Consider the following 25,999-nt stretch of genomic DNA (forward strand, 5'->3'; position numbering starts at 1 on the left):
GTACCTACTGTATCTTCTTCTCAATTTCTGCTTTATTCTGTTGTTTTTCATTATCTCACTCACATATTCACACTTGAAATTTAAAAATCCATTTCCTGGGTTGGGAAATAAAATTGCATAATTTCTCCCTGGAGTTCTAGCTCAATCCTGATGTCAGGATTTCCAGGAAGAAATGCAAACATAGCATCAGTTGGAAAGCCTCTCTCAACAGGATGTATGTCCTTACAGACTGAGTCTGCATGTTACTAAGAATCTACTCTACTCTTCCCTTATCAGTCTGAATTGAAGCAAGGCCTTACTCCCTTCTCAGAGTGTGGCCCAAGGACCAACAATATCTAGGTGACCTGGAAATTTGTTAAACAGAATTTAGGGCTCTACCTCTCAGAACAGCTAAATCATAATTTTTATTTTTACTGATATCTGTACACAGATCTCCCTACATCATAAAATCTCAGAACTGGTGGTAAATTTAAGAACCTATCACACACAAACAGAGAGGAACCTTGGATACAACTCTAACTGATAATGACCAGTCCCCTTCACAAATTCTTTATTGTTTATATGAACAGGTCCTCCTTAGGAGAATTTCTCATAAAATCATAAACTTCTTGTCTTGAAACACACAAAAGCTAATTATAGCTGTTGGTGGTTGTGGAAGCGGCTGATATAAACAAGTTCTTACCTAATCTGAGCTCTCCGAAGTTCCCACACCCTATCTTCTTGCCAACCCTGAAGTTGGGTCCCACCATAAGAACCCCAGAGGATGTTGAGGAGCCAGACGGTCGGGTACAGTGTGCACTCCTTTGTGCCATGGGTTTAGTTGTCCGTTGTCTTTCATCCTTCTCTCTACTAGGATGGTCCATGATCCTACACGACAGAGTCTCTGCACAAGTAGCCTCAGTCTGTGTACCTCTCTTCAATACAAAAGTATGTCCAAATAAACTGTAGTCAGAGAAAGGTAAGGAAATCTTTTGGCACCATATTTATGTTTCTAATGTATTTCCAGGAGATGAACAACTGATTCGTTCTCGTAGGACACGTAGTCTGTGGATCTCAAGCATAGGAGGGTATTTTGTAACCTGGGTAAAAATCAAGAAAATATACAGTTATAAGTTAAATTTTAAAACAAATCCAGAAAGTTACCACTAATTAGAATGGATCCTATCCAAAAATGAACAAAGTGGATAGCTTCCTGAAATGGGTCTTGATTTTATATCCTCCAACAGTTTAGCCATCTGGACTAGTTATTTATCTGATAACATAAGCTCAGTAGGCTGCAGACCATGGCAGCTAAGGGAACACACAAGTCGTTAATAGAAAATGCTGTCTTCTAGTATTGTACATATGACCCAAAAGGAAGCTGTTTGCTCCGTTTTTCATCACTGGGTAACAGAAAGATAGATTAAGCCTAGTTAAATAAACTGAAGACAATTAAAAGCTCTTCCTTTAACTTTGGACAGAACCTGTGAGAAATGAAGCTACTCAGTGTCCCCCTCCTCCATCTCCACCATTTATCAAGCACTGAGGGCAACAAAATAACCCAAAACAAGTTATTGATTGACACAGACTACTTGTGTAAAAGACTTTCCAAAACCCTGGTGGTACTAAGCAGTTCTAGACTAAAGCTTTGTAAAACTCAACTCTTGGTTTACTTTTCACTGCAGACTGAGTATACAGTGACAGAGTCATGAAGCACAACAACAAAATAAAAATAAAGCTGAGAAACAAAAAAATCTTAAGTAGAATCAATCCCTATCAGAACTCTCCTTTGTTACAATTCAAGACTAAGCCCAAGACAAAAGTTTAAAATGAGATAATTCTGATGCTATTTTTCATAAAACAGGTAATCTTTAACAACAACAAAATTCTGTTATCACCAATCACATACAAAACACATGCTTATGTTTTACTTTCATTAAATATTTTCCTTGAAATTTTAAGGAAAAAGAGAATTAGGACAACTGCTTGGTTGTTACTGCATATATACAATAAAGCAAAATGTCTATACTGCAAGCTTCTCATGGACATCTTTAATTTCTGAGTACAGGCACAGGGACAAACCTGTGAGCTGACGGTACAAATGCGCATATTATCCAAGATAAAATCTATTTACTTCAAACAATTAAAATAAACTGTTTATGTTCATCTTTTTTTGTCTGTTTTCCTTGTATTACTAAAAGTGTATTATGACTTTAGGCTTTAACAAAGCTAATTATCAATAAGATACATTTCTCTGAATTTGGGAAACAATACATCCACATTCATAATGTATATTCTGTTTAAGACAAAATCAGGGTAATGAGAAGGTCAGCAATTACTGGGTTTCTTACTTGAACAACATTTTGAGTTTATACTTCTCTCATTTTTCTCTTTTTTGCAATTGTATCCGATATCTTCCAATTATCTTTGTTGTTTACCAAAAGTCCCTCCAACAATATTAGTAAGAGAAGGGAAATAAAACTTAAGATGTTTTAGACAGCCCTATCTCAACTGGTGCGAGCATGTGTCTATGTATGAGAAACTGTCAAGCTATTCTTTCTTCCCTTATGTTATAAATTTCTTTGAAGGCAGGAAAAAGATGTGTCTTAGCCTATCCAGGCAATTTTGAGCATTCGACTAACTCCCACATTTTTATAAATTATTACTACTATAATAGCTTCATTTATAAGATTTGGAAAACTGTACTACCACCTTGTCTACTGCTCTTATTTTTCATATGTGTTCACTCTAACAGATGTAGGTTATTTTTATAATGCTTGTCATTAACTTTCTCCATTGCACTTAAACTCATGAAACATTAGGTGGAGTAATCACATATAGCCCTCAGTAACCATATATACTTGCATGTATGTATTAGAAAAACATACAGCACTTCCCAGGTTAGAAACCTGCACAAAGATTCGTGTTCAGCTGGGAAAAGGATGTTTTTAACACCTGCCTGTACCCCAGAAGAATCACTTTACCTCCCACAAACATGGAAAAAAACTTACATTTAAGATATCAATTTTCTAATCTATCATGGAACATGAGCATGGTCTAATCTATAATTATGAAACATGAATAATATTTAATACTACTGTTATATGGCATCTCTCATTTAAGAAACCAAACTAACTGAACAATTAAATTTTTAAAAATCCTGTTTATTTTTCACTACCCACTGTTCAAAACTATATTCTACTTCCCAAATACAAACTCTTTAGCTTGTCATTTTTTAATCAGGTTATTGGTTGTTTGGTGTTGATTTGTGTGAATTCCTATGTATTTTGGATATTAATCCTTACCAGATATATCACTTGTAAATATCTTCTCTCTAATCCCTTAAATATAAACTCCTTAATTAAATTCTTGTATTAAAAGGTTATTACAGGGGCGCCTGGGTGGCGCAGTCGGTTAAGCGTCCGACTTCAGCCAGGTCACGATCTCACGGTCCGTGAGTTCGAGCCCCGCGTCAGGCTCTGGGCTGATGGCTCAGAGCCTGGAGCCTGTTTCCGATTCTGTGTCTCCCTCTCTCTCTGCCCCTCCCCCATTCATGCTCTGTCTCTCTCTATCCCAAAAATAAATAAAAAACGTTGAAAAAAAATTAAAAAAAAAAAAAAGGTTATTACAGGGCCACTTAGATGGCTCTGTCAGTTAAACTCCCAGCTCTTCAACTCTTGATCTCATCTTAGGTCTTGATCTCAGGATTGTGAGTTCAAGCCCTGCTTTGGGCTCTGCACTGGGAGTGGAGGCTTCTTAAAAGAAACAAATGTTTTTTTAATTAGAAAAAAAAAAGTTACTGCATAAACACAAGGTGTACCCATTGTTGGCCCTTACACTAGAATGGCTTCATAACTCTTCTTATTTTAGGCCTGACTCACATCCTATGCCCACTGCGAAATCTTTCATAACCAATTCATCATTAACACTTGGAGCACCCCTGTGTATACAGTGTATATATTTGCCACTCAGTATGCAACAGATTATATTGATATACTCTAGTATTCAATTTGATTATAAGCCTTTGAAATTAGGGCTCTTGTCCTATCTTCTTTAGTTTCTTATATGTAATTGGTACTTAATAAATACTAACAATTATGATGGTCTTGCTCAACAAAAAACAGATTTTCAACAATATAACCAAATATTTACACAAAATAATACATGTAAATAGAATCCTGATTAGCCATACGTTTAGAATTCATCTAGAAAAGAAGCTAGTATTCTTTCATTTCAATCCATTAGTGTTAAGACAGGCTAGTTAGGATTTCCATTTCACAAAGATATTATTAAATCATTTATTTTTAGTTACTAGCAGATAACATATGAAAAAGAGGTCAAGAACCAGGTCTAACAGAACATCCAAGGTAAACATTAAATTATACTTTAACCAGGGTGCCTGGGTGGCTCAGTTGGTTAAGCATCCAACTTTGGCACAGGTCATAATCTCACAGTTTGCATGTTCAAGCCCCACATCAGGCTCTCTGCTGTCAGCGCCGAGCCTGCTTTGGATATCCTGTCTCCCTCTTTCTGACCTTCCCTCTCTCTTTTTCAAAAATAAGTAAACATGAAAATAAAAATTATACCTTAAGTTTGTTTTTATTTAAAATTTTTTTTCATGCTTGTTTATTTTGAGAGAGTTAGAGAGCAAGTGCAAGTTGGGGAGGGCCAGAGAGAGAGAGGGAGAGAGAGAATCTGAAGCAGGCTCCATGCTGTCAGCATAGAGCCCAATGTGGGGCTTGATCCCACGAACCGCAAGATCATGACTTGAGGTGAAATCAATAATCAGATTCCCAACTGACTGAGCCACCCAGGCGCCCCATACCTTAACCTTATTTTTAAAAAATGACTTCCAGGGGCACCTGGGTGGCTCAGTCGGTGGAGCATCTGACTTTGGCTCAGGTCATGACCTCACGGTTTGTGAGTTCGAGTCCCACATCGGGCTCTGTGCTGGCAGCTCGGAGCCTGGAGCCTGCTTCGGATTCTGTGTCTCCCTCTCTCTCTGCCCCTCCCCCACTCACGCTCTGTCTCTGTCTCTCAAAAATAAATAAATGTTAAAAAAATTTTTTTTTAAATAAAAATAAAAAATGACTTCCAAAGATAGCAGTAAAAGACAAACTATATGATTTGTCCTCTTTTTTTTTTTTTTTTAACAGTATAAAAAGCGGGGAGGGGAATTCCACTTTCTTGCACCATATACAAAATCAACTCAAATCAGATTAAAGATCTAAGTGTAAGACCTGAAACCTTAGTTAGAACTCCTAAAAAAGAACCACAGGCAGTAAACTTTTGGATATCAGCCTTAGCAGTATTTTTTTGGATCTGTCTCCTTAAGCAAAGGAAACAAAGTAAAAATAAACTACTGGGACTAAACTAAAAAGCTTCTGCACAGCAAAGGAAACCATCAAAAGAACAAAAAGGCAATTTACTGAATGAGAGAAGATATTTACAAATAATATATATGGTAAAGGTTAATATCCAAAATATATAAGGAACTCACACAAATCAACACCAAAAACCCAAATAACCTGATTAAAAAATGGACAGAAGGCCTAAATAGACATTTTTCCAAAGACAAAGACATATGAAAAGATGCTCAAATCACTAATCATCAGGGAAATGCAAATCAAAACCACAATGAGATATCAACCTCACACCAGTCAGAATACCTAGTACCAAAAAGACAAGAGGGGCACCTGGATGGCTCAGTTAAGTTTCTGACTCTTGATTTCAGCTCAGGTCATGATCTTGCAGTTCTTGGGATCAAGCCCTGCTTTGGGCTCTGCACTGAAACTGCAGAGCCTGCTTGGGATTCTCTCTCTCTCCCTCTGCCCCTTCCCTGCTTGTGCTCTGTCTCCCTCTGTTTCAAAAATAAATAGGGGCGCCTGGGTGGCGCAGTCGGTTAAGCGTCCGACTTCAGCCAGGTCACGATCTCGCGGTCCGCGAGTTCGAGCCCCGCGTCAGGCTCTGGGCTGATGGCTCGGAGCCTGGAGCCTGTTTCCGATTCTGTGTCTCCCTCTCTCTGTGCCCCTCCCCCGTTCATGCTCTGTCTCTCTCTGTCCCAAAAATAAATAAACGCTCAAAAAAAAAATTTAAAAATAAATAAATAAATAAACTTAGAAAAAAAAAAAAAAGACAAGAAATGGGACGTCTGGATGGCTCTGTCAGTAAAGCATGCAACTCTTGATACTGGGGCTCTGAGTTCAAGTCCCATGTTGGGTGTAGAGATTACTTAAAAATAAAATCTTAAAAAAAAAAAAAGAAAGAAGTATTGGCAACAATGTGGAGAAAAAGAAACCCCTCTGCACTGTTGGTGAGAATGTAAATGGACGTAGCAACTCTGAAAAACAGAATGGAGATTCCTAAAAAAAAAAAACCAGAAATACCATATAACCCAGTAATTCCACTACTGGCTGTTTACCTAAAGAAAACAAAAACACTAATTCAAAATGATATATGGGGCACCTGGGTGGCTCAGTGGGTTGAACATCTGACTTCAGCTCAGGTCATGACCTCACAGTTCATGAGTTCAAGCCCCCCACCGGGCTTGCTAATGTCAGCACAGAGCCCTCTTTGGATCTTCCCTCCCTCTCTCTCTCAAAAAAAGATATATGCACTCTTATATTTACTGTAGCATTACTTACAATAGCCAAGATATGGAAGCAACCTTAGTGTCCATCGATAGATGAATGAATAAAGAAGATGTGTGTGTGTGTGTGTGTGTGTGTGTGTGTGTGTGTGTGTGCAAATCAAATACTACTCAGCCATTAAAAAGAATGGAATCTTGCCATTTTGTGACATGTATGGACTGAGATGCTATTATGCTACGTGAAATAAATCAAAGACAATACCATATGATTTCACTTATATGTGGAATCTAAAAAACAAAACAAATGAACAAATGAACAACAAAAAAAGACTCATAAATACAGAGAACAAATTGGTGGTTACCACAGGGGAGAGGGATTAGCAAAATAGGGGAAGGAGATTAAGAGGTACAAAATTCCAGTTATAGGGTAAATAAGTCACAAGGATAAAAAGTGCAATATAAGGAATGTAGACACTAATATTGTAGTAAGTTTATATGGTGATAGATGGTAACTACACTTATTGTGGTAAGCATTTCATAATGTATATAATTGCTAAACTGCCATGTCATACACTTGAAATAAATGTAGTATTTATTGTATGTCAACTATATGTAAATTAAAAAGGGGGAAGAGAAATTATATACACGTAATAAACAGATGTTTCTTTTTCTGGTAAATAAACCACTTAGCAATTTATTTATTAGACATGTAAATGTTATGACAAATTTTTAGAGTCATACCAGCAAGTTCCTTTGGAAGCTTAATTCTTATCGTTTCTCTGAATTTAAGCATGCCTAATTTAAGAGGAAAGGTATTTTTTAAAGTATAACACTCCAAGGGTACCTGGAGGGCTCAGTTGGTTAAGTGCTGGACTCTTGGTTTCAGCTGAGGTCATGATCTCACGGTTTCCTGAGTCTGAGTCCGCACAGGCTCTGGGCTGACAGTGCGGAGCCTACCTGGGATTCTCTCCTTCTCTCTCTCTGACCCTCCCCGATTTGTGCTTTCTCTCAAATTAAATAAATAAACTTAAAAAAAAAAAAAAAAAAAAACTTTAACACTCCATGTATTCTTTGTAATCAAAAGTTGTAATTCATTTCAGGAACTGGTTTAACCCTTCCCAGAAGGCATCACCCCACCAATTAAGCCTCATTTAGTGAATACAAACAGGTTTATACACATGGCTTTCCTGACTGAGAAATTTTAAGAGCTCTCTAGTAGATTAAAGAATTATTGCTAATAGTAAAATCAAAAAATCCAATTCATCAAATTGTAGGTAGGGAACTGAGGCTATATCTGCTGGTTTATGATAAGAGTTGAAGAATATGGCTATCCTCAGCTGTGGCCAGTGAAAAGTTTTCCTTCACAGATTTCTCTAGAAGATATCTTAAAGCATTCTATCACACTGAAATGAGAGAAACTTACATTTCTAGCAACAACTGTCCTGTGCCAACATACAAAAGAAATCATCCCAAACCAAGAGTTCATCTGGCTCAAAGTCACTCTCTTGTAAGGCAGTAACAGATGCTTTGTGGAAGAGATGGGTATGGTCTTCTATCATGAATCAAATGCCTAAAGTGAGTTTACTGATTTATGTAACAGTATTTTGAGAAGCTGCATGAAGTCTAAAAAACTGGAACCATACTATAAAACCACAAGACAATGTTTAAAGAATTACAGCTGTGAATCTGTTAAGAGAAAATAAATCACTGAATTACTGGTTGTTATTTCAGATTCTCATACATTGGCACTGTCAAAATGAGGCTTGTAACATACTTAAACTTTAAAGCCAAACACACATGGTCTTTGTTGTTAGTCAAGACAAGAGACAGGCATCTCAATCTCTCTTTTCTGAGATAATTTAGGATGAAATTGCTTGGAGGTGAAGGACTGCTGGATCGTATGGTAACTGTATGTTTACTTAAAGAGTCTCTGAAGTGACCAAACCCTTCTGCTGTTCTTTCATCTACTAGCTTTGGTGCTAAGGCTTGTGGCCTCTCAGTCACAAGTTTCAGCTTCAGATATCACTTCTCACACCAGTATCCAAAACAGAAAAGAAAGTGCAAAGCAAAAGACTTTCTTGTCATGTATCTTTTTCTTGGTAAGGATGAAAATTCTTCTCAGAGCCCAGAGCGAAATTCCCTTTGTGTCATGTGGCCAAGAGCGCATGCAACGGTATCGAAATTCTCACTGTAAGCTCCTCAAAGAATGAGACCAGGCTTGACCTCACATTTAGAACACAGAATAAATTTCAAGAGCAGCATCACACCTAAAGAAGGTATTGAGTAACTACTCGGTAAAAATGCTATCTGTATATGTGCATGTGCTTGTATGTGTGTGTGTGCCAAAAGAATGTCAAAAATTACACAATAAAAAAAAATTAAAAGACAATTTAAGGACAAATGAAAGTCTTATAAGTCATTTTAGCTTAAAAAAAAAAAAAAAGGCACAGTAAGAACATCACTTTAATTAACCTAACAAATGACCAAAATTGATTTACTTTTTAGCCACATTACTGGAGTGCTATTATTAAAGGGAAGAACAGTGTTTACAGATCCTAATAGTATTACTGTTTCTCTTTTCCACAAATTCCAATTATTAATGTCTCCCAAATGTTTCCCATTCTTACCACCCTATCCCTCATTGCTCGGTCTATTTTCACCTACTGATTATTTTTTCAGTTTTTTAATTTATTTTAATGTTTATTTAGTTTTGAGAGAGAGAGAGAGAGAGAGAGAGAGAGAGAGAGAGACAGAGACAGAGCATGAGCAGGGGAGGGGCAGAGAGAGAGAGGGAGACACAAAATCCGAAGCAGGCTCCAGGCTCTGAGCTGTCAGCACAGAGCCCAACGTGGGGCCCGAACCCATGAACCATGAGATCATGACCTGAGCTGAAGCTAGACGTTTAACTGACTGAGACACTCAGGTGCCCCTATTTTTTCAGTTTTAAGATCACCCTCTTAGCAATCTCAAATATAAAATACAGTGTTAACTATAGTCACCATGCAGTACATTACATTCCCAAAACTTATTTATCTTATCATTGGAAGTTTGTACAGGAGTCTCCCTGTGTCCCCCTTAGCCATAGTTTCGGTTACCAACGGTCAACTTCCATCTAGGCGGGGATAATCTTCCTTCTGCCATATCATCAGAAGGTCAATAGAAGCCTAAGGCTACGTCATAATGCCTATGTCATTCACTTCATCTCATCATGTAAGCACCTGATCATCTCACATCATCACAAGAATAAAAAGAGTGAACACAGTACAGTAAGATTGGCAGGAGGAACCATATTCACATAACCTCTATTACTGTCAGCTATTGTTGCTAATCTCTTATTGTGCCTAACTGATAAACTTTATCGGAGGTATGTATGTATAGGAAAAAATACAGCATATATAGGGCACAGTACTATCCATGATTTCAGGCATCTACTGGGGGTCTTGGAACTTATCCCTTGCAGATAAGGTGGGGGACCACTATACCTTTTAACCACCTTCACAACCCTTCCCACACCCACTCCTACCTCCTGCCCCCTGCCTCAGGCAACACCAATCTGTTTTTCTGAGTTCAGGTTTTTTACATTAGGATAATGCCCTCAAGGTCCATTCACATTGCCCTGAATGGCAGTATTTATTTATTTTTATGGATTAATAGTATCGTGTGTGTGCATATGTGTGTATGTGTGTATTACACACATACACTTCATCTTGTTTGTTCACTTATCTGTTGATGGGCACTTAGCCTGTTTCTATGTCTTGGCTATTGCACATAATGATGCAACGAACATGGGGGTAAAGTTATCTCTTAATTTCTTGAGGAACTTTCTTACTGTTTCCTACAGCAGGTGTACCAATTTACATTTCCACCAACAGTGCACAAGGGTTCCCTTTTTTCCACATCCTTACCAACTTTTTATCATTTTGACGACAGTCATTTTAACAGGTGTGAAGTGTTACTTCATTGTGGTTTTGATTCGCATTTCCCTGGGATTAATAATATCCAGCATCTTTCCATATACCTGTTGGCCACCTGTATGTTTTCTTTGGAAAAATGTCTTTTCAGTTCCTCTGCCCATTTTTAATCAGATTTTTTTGACTGACTTGATTTTTTAATATACTTTAGATATTGACCACTTATCAGATATATGATTTGCAAATATTTTCTCCATTCAGTAGGTTACCTTTTCCTTTTATTGATGGCTCCCTTTACTGTACAGAAGCTTATTAGTTTGATGTAATCCCACTTGTTTATTTTTGCTTTTCGTTGCCTTTGCTTAGTCTGTCAACTAATAAAAAAAAAAAAAAACATTGTCAGGACCAATGTCAAGATGCTTACCCCTATGTTTTCTTCTAGGAGTTTTGCAGTTTCAGGTCTTACATTCAAGACTATCATCAATTTTGAGTTGTTTTCTGTGATGTAAGACAGGGGTCCAGTTTTTCTATCACCATTTACTGAAGAAACTATCATTTCTCTATTGTACATTCTTGGCTCCTTTCTTACAAATTAGTTGACCATATATGCATGGGCTTATTTCAGGGATCTCTATTCTGTTCCGCTGATCTATGTGTCTGTTTTTAGCCCAATACCCTATTGCTTTGATTACTATAACTCTGTATTACAGTTTGGAATCCAAAAGTATGATGTTTCCGGTTTTGTTCTTTGTCAAGATTGTTTAGACTATTTGGGGTCTTTCATGGTTCTATACAAATTTTTAAGATTACTTTTTCTATTTCTGTGAAAACTGCCATTGGAATTTTGATACAGATTGCATTGAATCTGTAGATCACTTTGGGTAGTATGCACATTTTAACAATATTAATTCTTCCAATCCATGAGAATGGAATATCTTTCCATTTATTTGTGTCTTCTTCAATTTCTTTCTTTAAATGTCTCACAGTTTTCAGTTTCACCTTCCTGATTAAATTTATACCAGGTATTTTATTCTTTTTCATACTGTTATAAATGGGACTTTTAAAAATCCCTCTTATTTATTTATTTATTTACTTACTTACTTACTTACTTATTTTGAGAGCAAGAGAGACAGCAGGGGAGGGGAACAGAGAAAGGGAGAGAGAGAATCCCAAGCAGGCTCTGTGCTCAGCTCTGAGCCTGACGCAGGGCTCCATCTCATGAACCATGAGATCATGACCTGAACTGAAATCAAGAGTCAGACGCTTAACTGATTGTGCCACCCAGGCACCCCTAAAAATTCCTCTTTCTGACAGTTCATTACTGCAGAGAGATGCGGGTTTTTGTACATTCATTTTTGCATCCTGCAACTATTTGTTGATTAGTTCTAAAGTTTTTTTCTAGAGACTTTAGGGTTTTCTATACATAGTATCAGGTCAACTGCAAACAGTGACAATTTTACTTCTTCCTTTCCAATTTAGATGCCTTTTGATTTCTTTTCCTTGACTAATTGCTCTGGCTAGGTCTTCCAGTACTACGCTGATTTCTTCTTTGACTCATTGATTTTTCAGTAGCATGTTGTTTAATCTCCACATATTTCTGAATTTTCCATTTTTCCTTGTAATTGATATCTAGTTTCATGCCATTGTGGTCTGCAAAGATGCTCGATATGCTTTCAGTCTTCTTAAGCTCATTAAAAATTTGTTCTGTGACCGGGGGTGCCTGGGTGGCGCAGTTGGTTAAGCGTCCGACTTCAGCCAGGTCACGATCTCGCGGTCTGCGAGTTCGAGCCCCGCGTCAGGCTCTGGGCTGATGGCTCAGAGCCTGGAGCCTGTTTCCGATTCTGTGTCTCCCTCTCTCTCTGCCCCTCCCCCGTTCATGCTCTGTCTCTCTCTGTCCCAAAAATAAATAAATGTTGAAAAAAAAAATTAAAAAAAAAAAAAATTTGTTCTGTGACCTAACATATTATCCTAGAGAATATTCTGTGTGTGGTTGACAAGAAGCATATCCTGCTGCTGTTGAATAAATGCTATGCTGTTGTGTAAATGCTATTAAGTCTATCTGGTCTAGCATATACTTCAAGTCCAATGTTTACTTACTGAATATCTGTCTGGATGATCCATCCATTATTGCAAGTGGGGTACTGAAGTCCCGTACTATTATTGTGTTCCTATTTCTCCCTTCAGGTCTATTAATATTGATATATATTCAAGAGCTCCGATGTTGGGTGCATAAATATTTACAGAAGTTCTATAATCTTGTTGGACTGAACATTACCATTACATAATGACCTCATCTCTTATTACAGTATTTGTCTTAATGTCTGTTTTGCCTGACCATAAGTATAGCTACCACTGCTTTCTTTTGTTTTCCATTCGTACGGATTATCTTTTAACATCTCTTCACTTTCCATTTGTGTGTGTCCTTAAACCAGATGTGTCTCCTATAGGCAGCATATAATTGGGTCTTATCTTTTTATCCATTAACCCACTACATGTCTTTTGATTGGGGAGTTTAGTCCGTTTATATTTAAAGTCACTATTGATATATATGGACTTACTATTATCATTTTGTTAACTGTTATCTGGCTGTTTTGCAATTCCTTTGTTCCTTTCTTTTGTTTTTTTTGTTTTGGTTTTTTTTTTTGTTTTTTTTTTCCTTTGTTCCTTTCTTATTCTTCGTCTCTTCCTTTGTGACTTGACGATTTTCTTTAGTGCATGCTTAGATTCCTTTTACTTCCTCTTTCAAGTACCTTTTATAGGTTTCAGCTTTATAGTTGCAATGAGACTTATATATTCTATATAATAGTCTATTTTAAGCTGATAACGTAAAATGTACACTAAAGCTTTATATTTCTACTCACCTCCCTTTTATTTTTTTAAGTTTATTTATTTTGAGAGAGAGAGAGAGAGAATGCAAGAGAGAGCACAGGCAAAGAGGAGAGAGAGAGAATCCCAAGCAGACCCAACAGCGCAGAGCCCAAGGCAGGGCTTGAATTCACAAACTGTGAGACCCTCACCTGAGCTGAAATCAAGAGTCAGATGTATAACCAACCCAACCACCCAGGCACCCCCCTTCCATGTTTTTGATTCCACAATTTACATCTTTTTACTTTGTGTATCCATTAAGAAATTACTGTAGCTTGGGGCTATAATAACTTATTATTTAAAATAAACAAACATTAAAAAAAAGAAATTGTAGCTTGTTATTTTTACTACATTTCTTTTTCTTTAAATGTAAGTGATTTCTTTTAAATGTTCAGTTTTTTAAATTTATTTTGAGAAAGAGAGAGAGAACGTGTGCCTAAGTGGGGGAGGGGCAGAGAGAAAGGGAGAGAGAGAATTCCTAACAGGTTCCACACGGTCAGCACAGAGCCTGATGCAGGGCTCAAACTCACAGACTATGAAATCATAACCCGAGCCGAAATCAAGAGCCGGATGCTTAAATGACTGAGCCACTCAGACACCCCAGCTACTTTTCTCTTTTAACCTTCGCACTAGATATATGTGATTTACCTATACCATTACAACATTACAGTATTCTGGATTTAACTATATATTTACCTTTACCAATGAGATTTATACATTCATACGGCTTCCTGTTAGTTTATTTATTTATTTTCAGAGAGAGAGAGAGAGAGAGAGAGAGAGAGAGAGAGGGAGGTTGGGGCAGAAAAGATGAAAAGAGAGAACTCTAAGCAGGCTCCAAGCTCAGCATGGTGCCTGATGTGAGGCTTGATCCCATGACCCTGAGCTCATGACCTGAGCTGAACTCATGAGTCAGACACTGAATGGCTGAGCCACCCAGGTGCCCTGAACTCCTTCAATCAATCCTTCAATTTCTGCTTGTCTAGAAACTATCACTCCTTCAATTCCAAAGGATTTCTGACTTCAGTGACCATCTTTATGACCATTACTTTGAAATCTTTATCAGGTAAATCATTTATCGGTTTCTCGAGTTTTATCTTGTTCTTTTGTTCATAAAATACTCCTGTTTCTTCATTTTCCTTGACTTCACTGGTTTCTGTGTAATGGATAAACACCTACCCCTCCCAATCTTGACAGAGTAGTCTCCTGCAGGAGATGAACCTCATTACTCAGCCAGGCCCTAGCTCTTAGTTTTTTCTGAAATCTTTGTGATTGTCCAAGCCACCTTGTTTGTTCTTAATGGTTCTCAGTAGTTGAGGATGTGCCAAGACCTGTCAGTGTCTCAAAGGAGAAGCTCTTAGTCAGCATTTCGATGAAGGCTAACTAGAAGCCGGACCTAACTAGAAGCCAGACCTTCAAGTAACAGCTTTTAAAGTATGAAAGTAGATCTCTTTCAGGGAGACTGAGAGCTGGGATTTTCAGTACACTTCCTATGCACTCATTCCTGGGGGCGATAGCTAAAAACTGTTATAGTCTTGTGGGACTCACAAACACAAGTCCTGCTGGCCACCAGACTCAGGAAATCAAGGGGTGCACACCCTCAGGCAGTAGTCACAAAGGCCAGGGCACCAGATGATTACAGAAACTCATCCTAAGGAGACATTGGTAACAGGGAGTGGGTCGGAGGAAGAATGTAGAAGTGGCACCTGCCAGCCTCCCAGGTCTGCATGGAGGATTGTGGTCTGTCCCTAGATGTGTGTTAAATCAGAAGCATGACTCTCAGGCAGCAGCTTTTTCAAGTAAACAAACAGTCCTCTTTCAGGTAAAGACCAGGAGATGGGCATTTCTGTCTTTTGCCTCTGCACTGAGCCATGGTGCGGACAGCCATAGCAGATTCCTCAGTGGGCTCTTAGGCACTGTTTGTTTGCTACAGTCTTTGGGTCCTATGGCCACAAGCTCCACTGGCTTTCAGAGCTAGGTGTGTTGGGGTCCCATTTGTCAGACAGAAGCCTTAAATTTTGAGGCACTAGATTTTGACTGCAAAGCCTTTACTCCTCAGGGAGAAGCTGGGAATTGTGAGTTCCCTCCTAAATTGTATGTTGCTGTGCCAGGGGTGGGGTTTATAGAAAGAATGTGTCTCAGTCTTTCCTATCCATTTCGATGTGGGATTTTTTCCTCATTCACTCAATGTATTGGAGTTGTTCAACTAGTTTCTGAATTCCTTTCAGAGGGAATTCTTCTGTGTGTAGCTATAGATTTGATGTGTCCATGGGAGGAAGCAAGTTCAGGAGCTTCCTATGTCATTACCTTAGACTGGAATGAAGGCCAAGCCCATTTGAACATTTTCAGTGCTTCTGTACCTTACATTTTCCCCACATCTCCCCATTTAGAAAAAACTTTTACTGTTAAAAAAAATATATTCTTAGCCAGTTATCTTTTGAGTACTGACAAAGTAACTCTAAAGTCTGTATGAAAAGGCAAAAGACCCAGAATAGCTAACACATATTTCAAAGAGAAGAAGAAAGACAACCAACACTACTCAACTTCAAGACTCACTACAAAGCTACAGTAATCAAGACAGTGCGGTATAGGCAAAAGAATAGACAAACCGATCAATGGAACAGAACAAAAAGCCCAGAAATAGACCCACACAAATGTAATCAAACTGATCTTTGACAAAGGAGCAAAGGCAATTCAGCAGAGGATTGTCTCTTCTAAAAATGGTGCTGGAAAAAATGGTGCCACTACATGCAAAAAAAGTGAATCTAGACACAGACCTCATACCTATCACAAAAATTAACTCTAAATGAATCATAGATCTAAATGTAAAACACAAAACTATAAAACTATTAGAAGATATTACAGAGAAAATCTAAGTGACCTTAGGGTCTGGCAATGATTTCTCATACACATCACCAAACTGCAATCCATGAAAGAAAAAATTGGTAAGTTCGATTTAATTAAAATTAAAAACTTTTGCTCTGCAAAAGTCACTGTTAAAAGAATGAAAAGACAAGCTACAGACTGGGAGAAATATTCACAAAACAAATATCTGAGAAAAGACTGTTATCCAAAAGATACAAAAACCTTGAAACTAAACAAGAAAACAAACCTGCTTTAAAAATGGGCAAAGGAGGGGTGCCTGGGTGGCTTCATCAGTTAAGCATCTGATTTTAGCTCAGATCATGATCTCACAGTTCACGAGTTGAAGCCCCACATTGGGCTCTCCACTCTTAGCACAGAGCCTACTTAGTATCTTCTGTCTCTGACTCTCTGCCCCTCCTACCCTCTCAAAAGTAAACTTTTTTTTTTTTTAATTTTTTTTTCAACGTTTATTTATTTTTGGGACAGAGAGAGACAGAGCATGAACGGGGGAGGGGCAGAGAGAGAGGGAGACACAGAATCGGAAACAGGCTCCAGGCTCTGAGCCATCAGCCCAGAGCCCGACGCAGGGCTCGAACTCGCGGACCGCGAGATCGTGACCTGGCTGAAGTCGGACGCTTAACCGACTGCACCACCCAGGTGCCCCAAAAGTAAACTTTTTTTAAAAAAATGGGCACATGATCTGAACAGACACCTCACAAAGATATACAGGTCACAATTAAGCATATGAAAAGATGCTCAACATCATATGCCATTAGGGAACTGCAAATTCAAATGAGGTACCACTATACTATTACAATGATGAAAACCCAAAACACTGAAAATGCCAAATGCTGGTGAGGATGTGGAGCAACAGGAACTCTCATTCACTGCTGCTTGGAATGCAAAATGGTACAACCGCATTGGAAGACAGTTTGGCAGTCTCTTACAAAATTAAACATATTCTTAATATATGATCCAACAATCCTTGGTACTTATTCAAAAGAACAGACAACTTAAGCCCATACAAAAACCTTCACATAATGTTTAGAGTAGCTAAACATAGTATATGTTTATATGTGAAATCACCAAAAATTGGAAGCAATCAGGATGTCTTTCAATAGGTAAATGGATAAACTATGATATGGCCATGTAAAGGAATATTATTCAATGATAAAAACAAATAAGGTATCAAGCCATGAAAAGAAACAGAGGAAACTTAAAAGAATATTGCTAAGTGAAGGAAACTAATCTGAAAATACTATATATATGATTCCAACTATTTGAGACTCTGGAAAAGTTAAAATTATGGACACAGTAAAAAGATCAGTGGTTGCTAGGGCTTCAGGGAGACAAAGGGAGAAAAGGATGAAAAGGTAGAAGGGATTTTTAGAGAAGTGAAACTATTCTAAGAATACTGTAATGGTAGATACATATTATGTGTTAGAAAACCCATAAAATAAGTAACACAATGACTGGATTCTAATGTAAACTATGGACTTCAGTTAATAATAATACAGTCAATCCTTGAACAACAGGGTTCAAACTGCATGGGTCTACTTATACAAGGACTTTTTTTTCAATAAATATAGTACAATGTTGTAAATGTATTTTCTCTTCCTCATGATTTCAATATTTTTTTCTCTAGCTTACTTTAAGAATAGTACAGGGGCGCCTGGGTGGCCCAGTCGGTTGAGCGTCCGACTTCGGCTCAGGTCATGACCTCACAGTTTGTGAGTTTGAGACGCACATTGGGCTTGCTGCTGTCAGTGCAGAGCCCCTTTTAGATCCTTTGTACCCCCTCTCTCTGCCCCTTCCCCGCTCATGTGCGCACATGCATGCTCTGTCTCTCTCTCAAAATAAATAAACATTTAAATAGTCTAAGAAAAAAAATTATTTCCCGTTTGAGTTCATGCTATCATTCTCTTCTGACTTTCCTCCTATCTCTGTGTCTGCTCCTTCTTACTCAGGCTGTCCCTAAATTGTTTCATTTCTTCTGAATACTGGCCCAAGTCTCTCTTCTCATTCAAGACCACTTCATGGCTCCTAGACATGCATTCACGCATCACAAATTTGTTAAGCATTTATTATGTAAAAGACATCATTCCCAGGCACTGCTATATTATTCTAAGCACCAATATCATACATTCATTTACACACTGATGCATCCTAATTTACACTTCCAGCTCTATCACCCTTCTCCTGAGGTTGAGATTTATATAGTCAGGGGCATACACAAGTTTTCTACATAAATGAAAAAAATTCAGACACTTCAAACTGAACACCACCAAGTGAATTCATCTCTTGGCTTCCATTTCTCCCAACACCTCCCTCCTCCCTAAGAAAATTTCAAACCTACTTTATTTTCTTGGGATCTTATCTCAAAGCACAATACTAATAACCATTTACCCTGTGACTTAAACAAGAGACAAAAGAACTGTCAATTTTAGCTCTTAAATAACATTCACATCCATAAGCTTTCTCCATCTTGATTAATATAGCCTGGCAAAGAAACCAGCCTCCCAGAGGGATGGAACAGAATCTCTTAACTGATCTCCTTGCTCCAGGTTTCTCCTCTCAAATCTTACCTCTCCATAGTAATTTGTTCACCACTGTAGCGTGAGGAAACTTTCTAAAATGCAAGTCTGGTCACGTTATCCTCCAACTCAAAGGCTTTCAATGGCTTTCCAATGACCTCAGAAAAAAGGTACGATCTTTTAAGTGGCTTAAAGTCCTTCCTGATCTGGCACTTGCTTACCTCCCCAGCTTCAATTCTTTCCTTACATTAACACCAAACTTACTTCATTCCTTCCCAAAGACGCTCAGCCTGGATCCCTTAAATTAACTTAGGCTCCTCTTTAGCCTTTACCTTAAATGTCCCTTTCTCTGGAAAACTTTTCCTGACTCCTCAATTCCATGTAACGTGTACCTCGTATGTACTCTTCTAGCAGGGGATTTGTTAAGGCAGTGAAACTATTCCGTATGATACTATAATGGTGGATATATGTCATTATACATCTGTCCAAACCACAGAACGTACAACACCAAGAGTGAACCCTAATGTCAACTACAGGCTTTGAGTAATTATGATTTGTCAAGGTATGTTCATCAATTATAACAAATTTATCACTGTGGTGGGGGATGTTGACAATGGCAGTGCTATGTATGTGTGTTGGGGGGAGAGGTGTATGAGGGGTAAATCTCTTTACCTTCCTATTTTACTGTGAACCTAAAATTTCTCTAAAAAATGAAGTCTTAAAAGAAGATATACACTCTTTAAAATATTGTATCCACATAAAAGAGCTTTAAGGAATTAACAGCAATTAACTAAAGGAGTCTGCATAATTTTCAGCTGTTGACAAGGAAAAGTACAAGCACTTATATCTATTCAAAGTGGAGTTCTTAATTCAATCAACAAACATTTAATGAGTGTCTCCTATGTGCGTGAAACTAGGATAGTCACCAGGGATAAAATGGTGAAGTCAACATATATGTAGTTCTTGTTCTCATAAAGCTTACAGTTTAGAGGTGGCATCACAATAACAGGAATAAAAGAAATACAAATTTGGGCCATGCTACAAAGAAAAAAAAAGACCTGCTGAAATAAAGTTTATGAGGAAGTCAAAAGGGAGAGTTTTAGACAGAAGGGGATTAAGACCTTTAGTAGAAGCCACAATTCAACACTGTCCTTAAGGATGAGAAGGAGCCAGTCTTATCAAGAGCTACGAACAGAGTCTCCAGACAGAGAAACAGCCTATAAAAACAGACTTGGTGGAAGAAGACCAACAAGGCTGGGGATTACAGTTCTAAAGGTGAAGATACAGCAGGAGTCCATCATTCAGGATTTTTATAGATCATTGATACTGCAAGAAACCAGTTAAGCATTTAAAGCCATGGAGTGACATTTATACATAAAGGGATTTAGATTTATAAAGGACATTTACATTTTCAAAATGATTAACTCTGAGTGCTATGTGACCTATTCAGTGAAATGAACCTGGACTTACTGCTGTGGTAAAAGCCAATTATTCCTTGCCATAGATGAGGAACTTGAAGCTCAGAGAGGTTATAGTCACTGACTACGTCACACAGTCAAACCCAGCCAGGAGTCCAAAATCTGAGCTCTCTCCCATCTGCCACACTTACCAAAGGACCCTGCCTGCACTCACTCACCCATTGAGCCCCAATGAATCAAAAGTTTACTGGTTCACAACTATCCTCCTGAAACTATAAAAAAACCCCAAAAACGTGTAGTGATTTTTAAATATGTCCACAATTTTTTTTTTTTAACTAGGAAGCCAGCCTAAGTCTCCGTCTCCCTTGAATGAATTAAAATTTCTTCTATTTCCCACACTATGTTCTTCATCACTTGAACATGATATTTATGCCCCCTTTTTGTAGCAGAATTTCTCCAAGGGATCTCATTTGTGTGTGTGTGTGTGTGTGTGTGTGTGTGTGTGTGTGTGTGTGTTTTAATGTTTCTTTATTCTTGAGATAGAGAGGGCATGAGTGGGGGAGAGGCAGAACAGGGGAGGGGCAGAGCGAGAGAGAAGGACGCAGAATCTGAAGCAGGTCCAGGCTCTGAGCTGTCAGCATAGAGCCCCACGTGGGGCTCAAACTCAGGAGCCATGAGATCATGACCTAGGCCGAAGTTGCACGCTTAACCAACTGAGACACCCAGGCACCCCTGAAATAAAATTTAAAAAATTAAAAAACAAAACAAAACTCACTGATGCAGAAATTATAATGCTGAGAAGGACCAGATATCAATATGATTAGTCATGATCATTTCAAAGGTATGTGGTGGTAAAGTGAATAGTGGATATCCCAACTAAAGCACAGATATCTCTCAGCTCCTGCTGACTTCTACCATGTAAGAATACAGAGCCAATGTTACCAGCACTGATTTTACAGGAGTTGTTAGTCACTGAAATTTCAATAAAATCTCATTTTTATATGCTGGCAATTAATTATTTTAGATTTTAAATACTCTCCAAGACATCTGTTTACAACCTCTGATCTAAAGTTGTTCAAGTGAAATACAGCTTTTAAAGTCTTTAGCATAAATAATCTCCATTGACAAAAACAAGGATGGGAACCCACAAAAATAGTACCATGTTTAAACTAAAAAGTACCTGTTCACTCCAACCCCCTCCCAAAAGTCTCCTCATGAAAAGCAGAAGTCTGAAATAATGATGTTTTCTACCAAGAAGTTCAGAATATCATGACTAGTACTATTAACTATATAAATTTATTTCTTATTCAAGGAATATTCCCATTTCTAAATTTCAAATCCAAATGATAACAATTTAAGGTAGAATTCAAAGGAAATGAGCAGCATTCAAAACAAAAGTTTATTCCACATCAGATAACGCAAGCATTTATATGACAGAGGGTTTATAAAGGAAAAAGGCTATGTTATATCATACAAAATTATAAGCCCACAAGCTGCTTCTGATACTGAGCTAGCTTATGGCCAGACATCACAAATTTCAGTTAAAAGCATCTGGTCTGGGGCCCCTGTGTGGCTCAGTCTGTTAAGTGTTCGACTCTCGTATCGGCTCAGGTCATGATCCCAGGTTGTGAGATCCAGCCTTGCACTCTGCTTGATTTTCTCTCTCTCCCTCTGTCCCTCTCCCCTGCTCATGCTCTCTCTCTAAAAATTAAAAAAAAAAAAAAAAAAAAAAATTTTTTTAAAGCATCTAGTCAAAGACTTAACAATTACCCTAAATAGTAACTGTCTTTCACTTTCTGAAATCCTTATTCTATAACATGTTTTTCTCACCTCATGGAGCATAAAGGCTTATAACAGAAATGTTCCCACATTCAGCTTTCTCTTTCTCAGTTTTATGCATAAACTAGTTACAAAAAATCTGGTTCTTTCTCCCAAAGGTGCCAACAGCTAAGCTGTTTTCATCTCAGGTACATACTATGCTCTCACTTGGTACCTGCAAACTAAGCTTTTTTTTTTTTCTTTTAATTAAAAATTGTTTTAATGTTTATTTATTTTTGAGAGAGAGAGAGAGAGAGAGAGAGAGAGAGAGAGAGAGAGAGAGAGAGAGAGAAACAGAGCCCGAGCAGGGGAAGGACAGATAGAGAGGGAGACACAAAATCTGAAGCAGGCTCCAGGCTCTGAGCTGTCAGCATAGAGCCCAAAATGGGGCTAGAACTCGCAAACCGTGAGATCATGACCTGAGCTGAAGTTGGACGCTTAACCAACTAAGCCACCTAGGCGCCCCGCAAGCTAAGTTTTAAAACTCAGTTACCGTGAAGTTTAAGACAGGGCTGCACTTTAATCATAGCAGTATGAAAGGCACTACACTATTATCTTCCACTTGCTTTTGTCATGAATGAGTCTCCATTTTCCACTGTTTTTATTGGTAACTTGAAGAGCTGCTGTTGAAAATCTGCTGTAATATTAATACAAATATTAATCAATTTTTATTTAACTTTTGTCCAGTGTCAAATAATTATTTGTTAATCACTGGCTAAACATAAAAGCAATTTCACCCATCTGATTAGAATGTTTAAAGTTATATTTATCCCTCTCTTTCCTTCAAAAGGCCATCATCTGCTTATTCTCTCATTTTATAGCTTACACGGTAGTACAAAAGGAGTAGTTTCCTTCTAGTATTCTTAATATAAAACCACTCTTTCTCAGTAGATTTTATTAATCTCTGCATATACTTTATAGGACATAATGAAAACCTGAGATAGTTCACATCTGTCAGACTGTAGAACAGTGACAACTATAACATCTAAAATTTATTGGGCCCTTTTGTGCCAGGCACTTTTTAAGTGCCTTAAATATATTAATTCATTAAATCCTTCTACAACCCTAGAAGATAGTAAAAGTTTTACTATCATCCTCATTTCATGCAGGAGGAAACCAAGTAAGGTGTGCCTGAGATTCACAAAACTGGGAAGCAATGGAGCCAGTATACTTGGGAGCCTGACTCAAGAGTCCTTTATGAACACTATACTGATAACTAAAACCTACAGGAAGAGAAGCATATGGGTGCCCTATGATAGCATACTCCTGTAGCCAGAGGTTTAAATGAACCCCATCCAACTTCTTAATGGTTAAGATTCATCTCTGACTAGCACAACAAACACAGAGATTATCACAAGAAAATGTATTCTTTTAGGAAATATGAGTACATCTGCATGTATAAGTATATTCAAGTTTTGTCAAGAAGATGATGTTGAACATGTAAGGTAAAATTTATTACTATGGAGTCCAATGCTTCATAACATGTTAGGTAGAGTAAATTCTGAACACATAAAAGTGTCTTAACCATTAGAAGTTGATTAATACAAAATTTAATACAGAATTCTTTTGGTCATTTCAATTTCTGTGATATCTGGAACCATGGCCACTTTTCCCTGTAATCATTCTTTAAAAAAAAAATTTTTTTTTAATGTTTATTTATTTTTGAGAGAGACAGAGACAGAATGTGAGTGGGTTAGGGGCAGAGAGAGAGGGAGACACAGAATCCAAAGCAGGCTCCAGGCTCTGAGCTGTCAGCACAGAGCCCGACGCGGGCCTCGAACTCACAAACTGCAAGATCATGACCTGAGCTGAAGTCGGCCGCTTAACCGACTGAGCTACCCAGGCGCCCCAAGCCTATTCTTTTAAAACTAAGAAAATATGTCAAAATTTTTCTGACACAAAATGATCATCTGCTACTGATATTTCAGCTTTTCAGTATTCAGTCAAGTTTTATTTTTTTAAAAAATATTTACTTATTTACTTTGAGGGAGAGAGAGAGAGGGAGAGAGGATCCCAAGGAGGCCCTGCGCTGTCCGCACAGAGCCCGACACAGGGCTTGATCCCACAAACCGCAAGATTATAACCCTAGCTGAAATCAAGAGTCAGACACTTAACAGACTGCACCACCCAGGCGCCCCGAAAATTTGATTTTTCTTTATTTATTTTACCTTGTTTGAAACTAGCCCACAACCTATATACCAGACTATAAGCACTGGGAGGCCAGCTTCAGTGTTCTTTTTCCTCCCTCTATGATAACGAAGACCAGCATTCAGATCTAATGAGAAGTTCCAGCTTCAAGTTTGTAGGCTTAACCTTAATTAACAGGTCTGATTTTAATAGCAGTACAAGTGAAAAGGGGAAAATAAGGTTAGTGAGCCTGCCCAGAAATTTATAGATTCACACCTAAAATTTCAGATAATAATTTTCAGAATTGTATTCAACATTATAGGAAATTTCTTAGGCATATCCATATAAATTCTACAACTATTTTAAAAAATGAAGTGAAGTATATTGACAGGAAACAAGTCCGAGATGTATTAATTTCTCCTCCCCCCCAAAAGTAAACTCTAAAACTTTAGATTTCTGTATTATCCCGTTTCTTTTTTTTTTTTTTACTTTAAAACTGTACATTTTAAACAATGTTATATGGTTAATTGGTGTTTTCTTAAATATTTATTTTGAGGGGGGGGGCACATATACCAGAATGGGGAAGGGGCAGAGAGAGAGGGAGAGAGAGAATCCCAGAGCGCGACACAGGGCTCAATCTCATGAATTGTGAGATCATGACCTGAACTGAAATTGAGTCAGACACTTAACTGACTGAACCACCCAGGTGCCCCTGATCTTGCTTTTAGATTCAACTCTGATACAATGAATCAAGGAAGAACCACAGGCCTAGTTATTTTATCCTCATTCAATCCATTGCAAGCAGTTCATTTCTCATTTCACCATCTTTATTCCCGTATCTTTTTGTTCCAGCCAGACATGAAATAGCAGGAAGACAAAAGGAAGCTTTCCAAACTCAGGTGACCTTCCTAAAGTATATTTTAACCATGTATTTCTGAATATACAACACAGAATTTTAACACTGTGCTATATACATAGTGCTGGATAAATTTCCATAATTGTTTCTTCCTACAAAACACAATCAAAATATGAATGGCAAAAGCCCATTTATTTATTAGCAAGTATTAATTGACTGCTTTCTATGTACCAGGTATTAAGATATACACTGGCTAAAAACACAAAATACATAGCTTTCAACAGCTTTAAGAGGGGAGCCTGGGTGACTCAGTCAGCTGAGTGTCTGACTTTGGCTCTGGTCATGACCTCACAGTTCATGAGTTCCAGCCCTGTGTGGGCCTCTGTGCTGACAGATCAGATCCTGGAGCCTACTCTGGATTCTTTATCTCTCTCTCTCTCTCTCTCTCTCTCTCTCTCTCTCTCTCTCTGCCCTTCCCCAACTCCTGCTCTATGTCTCTGTCTCTCTCTCTTAAAAATAAACACTAAAAAAATTTTAATGGCTTTAAGAAATATGAAAGGGGTTCTTACAGATGTGCAAGAGATATTGGCAGTATAAGGAAGTATAGACAAGGAACACCTAACAATTTAGTGGGTAAAAATAGTTCTAAGAAGAATGAGATTTAAATTGTGTGTGTGTGGTGGGAGGAGTGGTGTAAGGGTTCCTGAAAAAAAGTTTGAGAGAAAAGGCAGCAGAGGAAAAAAAATACGTACAAAGGAATGGAGTCAACAGAATGTAGTCTCTAATATAGCTGTTCTCACAGCAGGGTCCCTAGGTGAGGAGCATCAACATCACTCAGGAATATGTTAAAAATGGAAATTTTGGGGTTGGGATGAGCACTGGGTGTTATACATAAGTGGACATATCACTAAATTCTACTCCTGAAACCAATACTACACTCGAAGTTAACTAACTTGAATCTAAATTTAAAAAAAGAAAAAGAAAAAGAGGAAGGAAGGGAGGGAGGGAGGGAGGGAGGGAGGGAGGGAGGGAGGGAG

General features: G+C 38.0%; 1 protein-coding gene and 1 non-coding gene across 13 annotated transcripts in view; both read right to left on the reverse strand.

Annotated features, from left to right (window-relative positions):
- Positions 1 to 25,999, reverse strand: part of CSNK1G1 (casein kinase 1 gamma 1) — a 165,384-nt gene that overhangs the window by 106,097 nt on the left and 33,288 nt on the right. For all 12 annotated transcript variants that reach the window (XR_005795858.1, XM_040492946.1, XM_040492944.1 and 9 more), the window contains exon 2: positions 683 to 1,079. Coding sequence is in view for 11 of the 12 variants with exons in the window: in XM_040492946.1 (XP_040348880.1) it covers positions 683 to 863 (181 nt within the window). In the remaining variant the exon portion in view is untranslated. The remainder of the gene's footprint in view (positions 1 to 682; positions 1,080 to 25,999) is intronic.
- On the reverse strand, positions 24,147 to 24,280 carry LOC121042143 (small nucleolar RNA SNORA61). The gene has a single exon (XR_005796002.1). It is a non-coding gene; the product is annotated as a small nucleolar RNA SNORA61 (small nucleolar RNA).

The sequence above is a fragment of the Herpailurus yagouaroundi genome, unplaced genomic scaffold (assembly GCF_014898765.1).
Source record: "Herpailurus yagouaroundi ecotype Mexico unplaced genomic scaffold, PumYag 184, whole genome shotgun sequence".
NCBI lineage: Eukaryota > Metazoa > Chordata > Mammalia > Carnivora > Felidae > Herpailurus > Herpailurus yagouaroundi.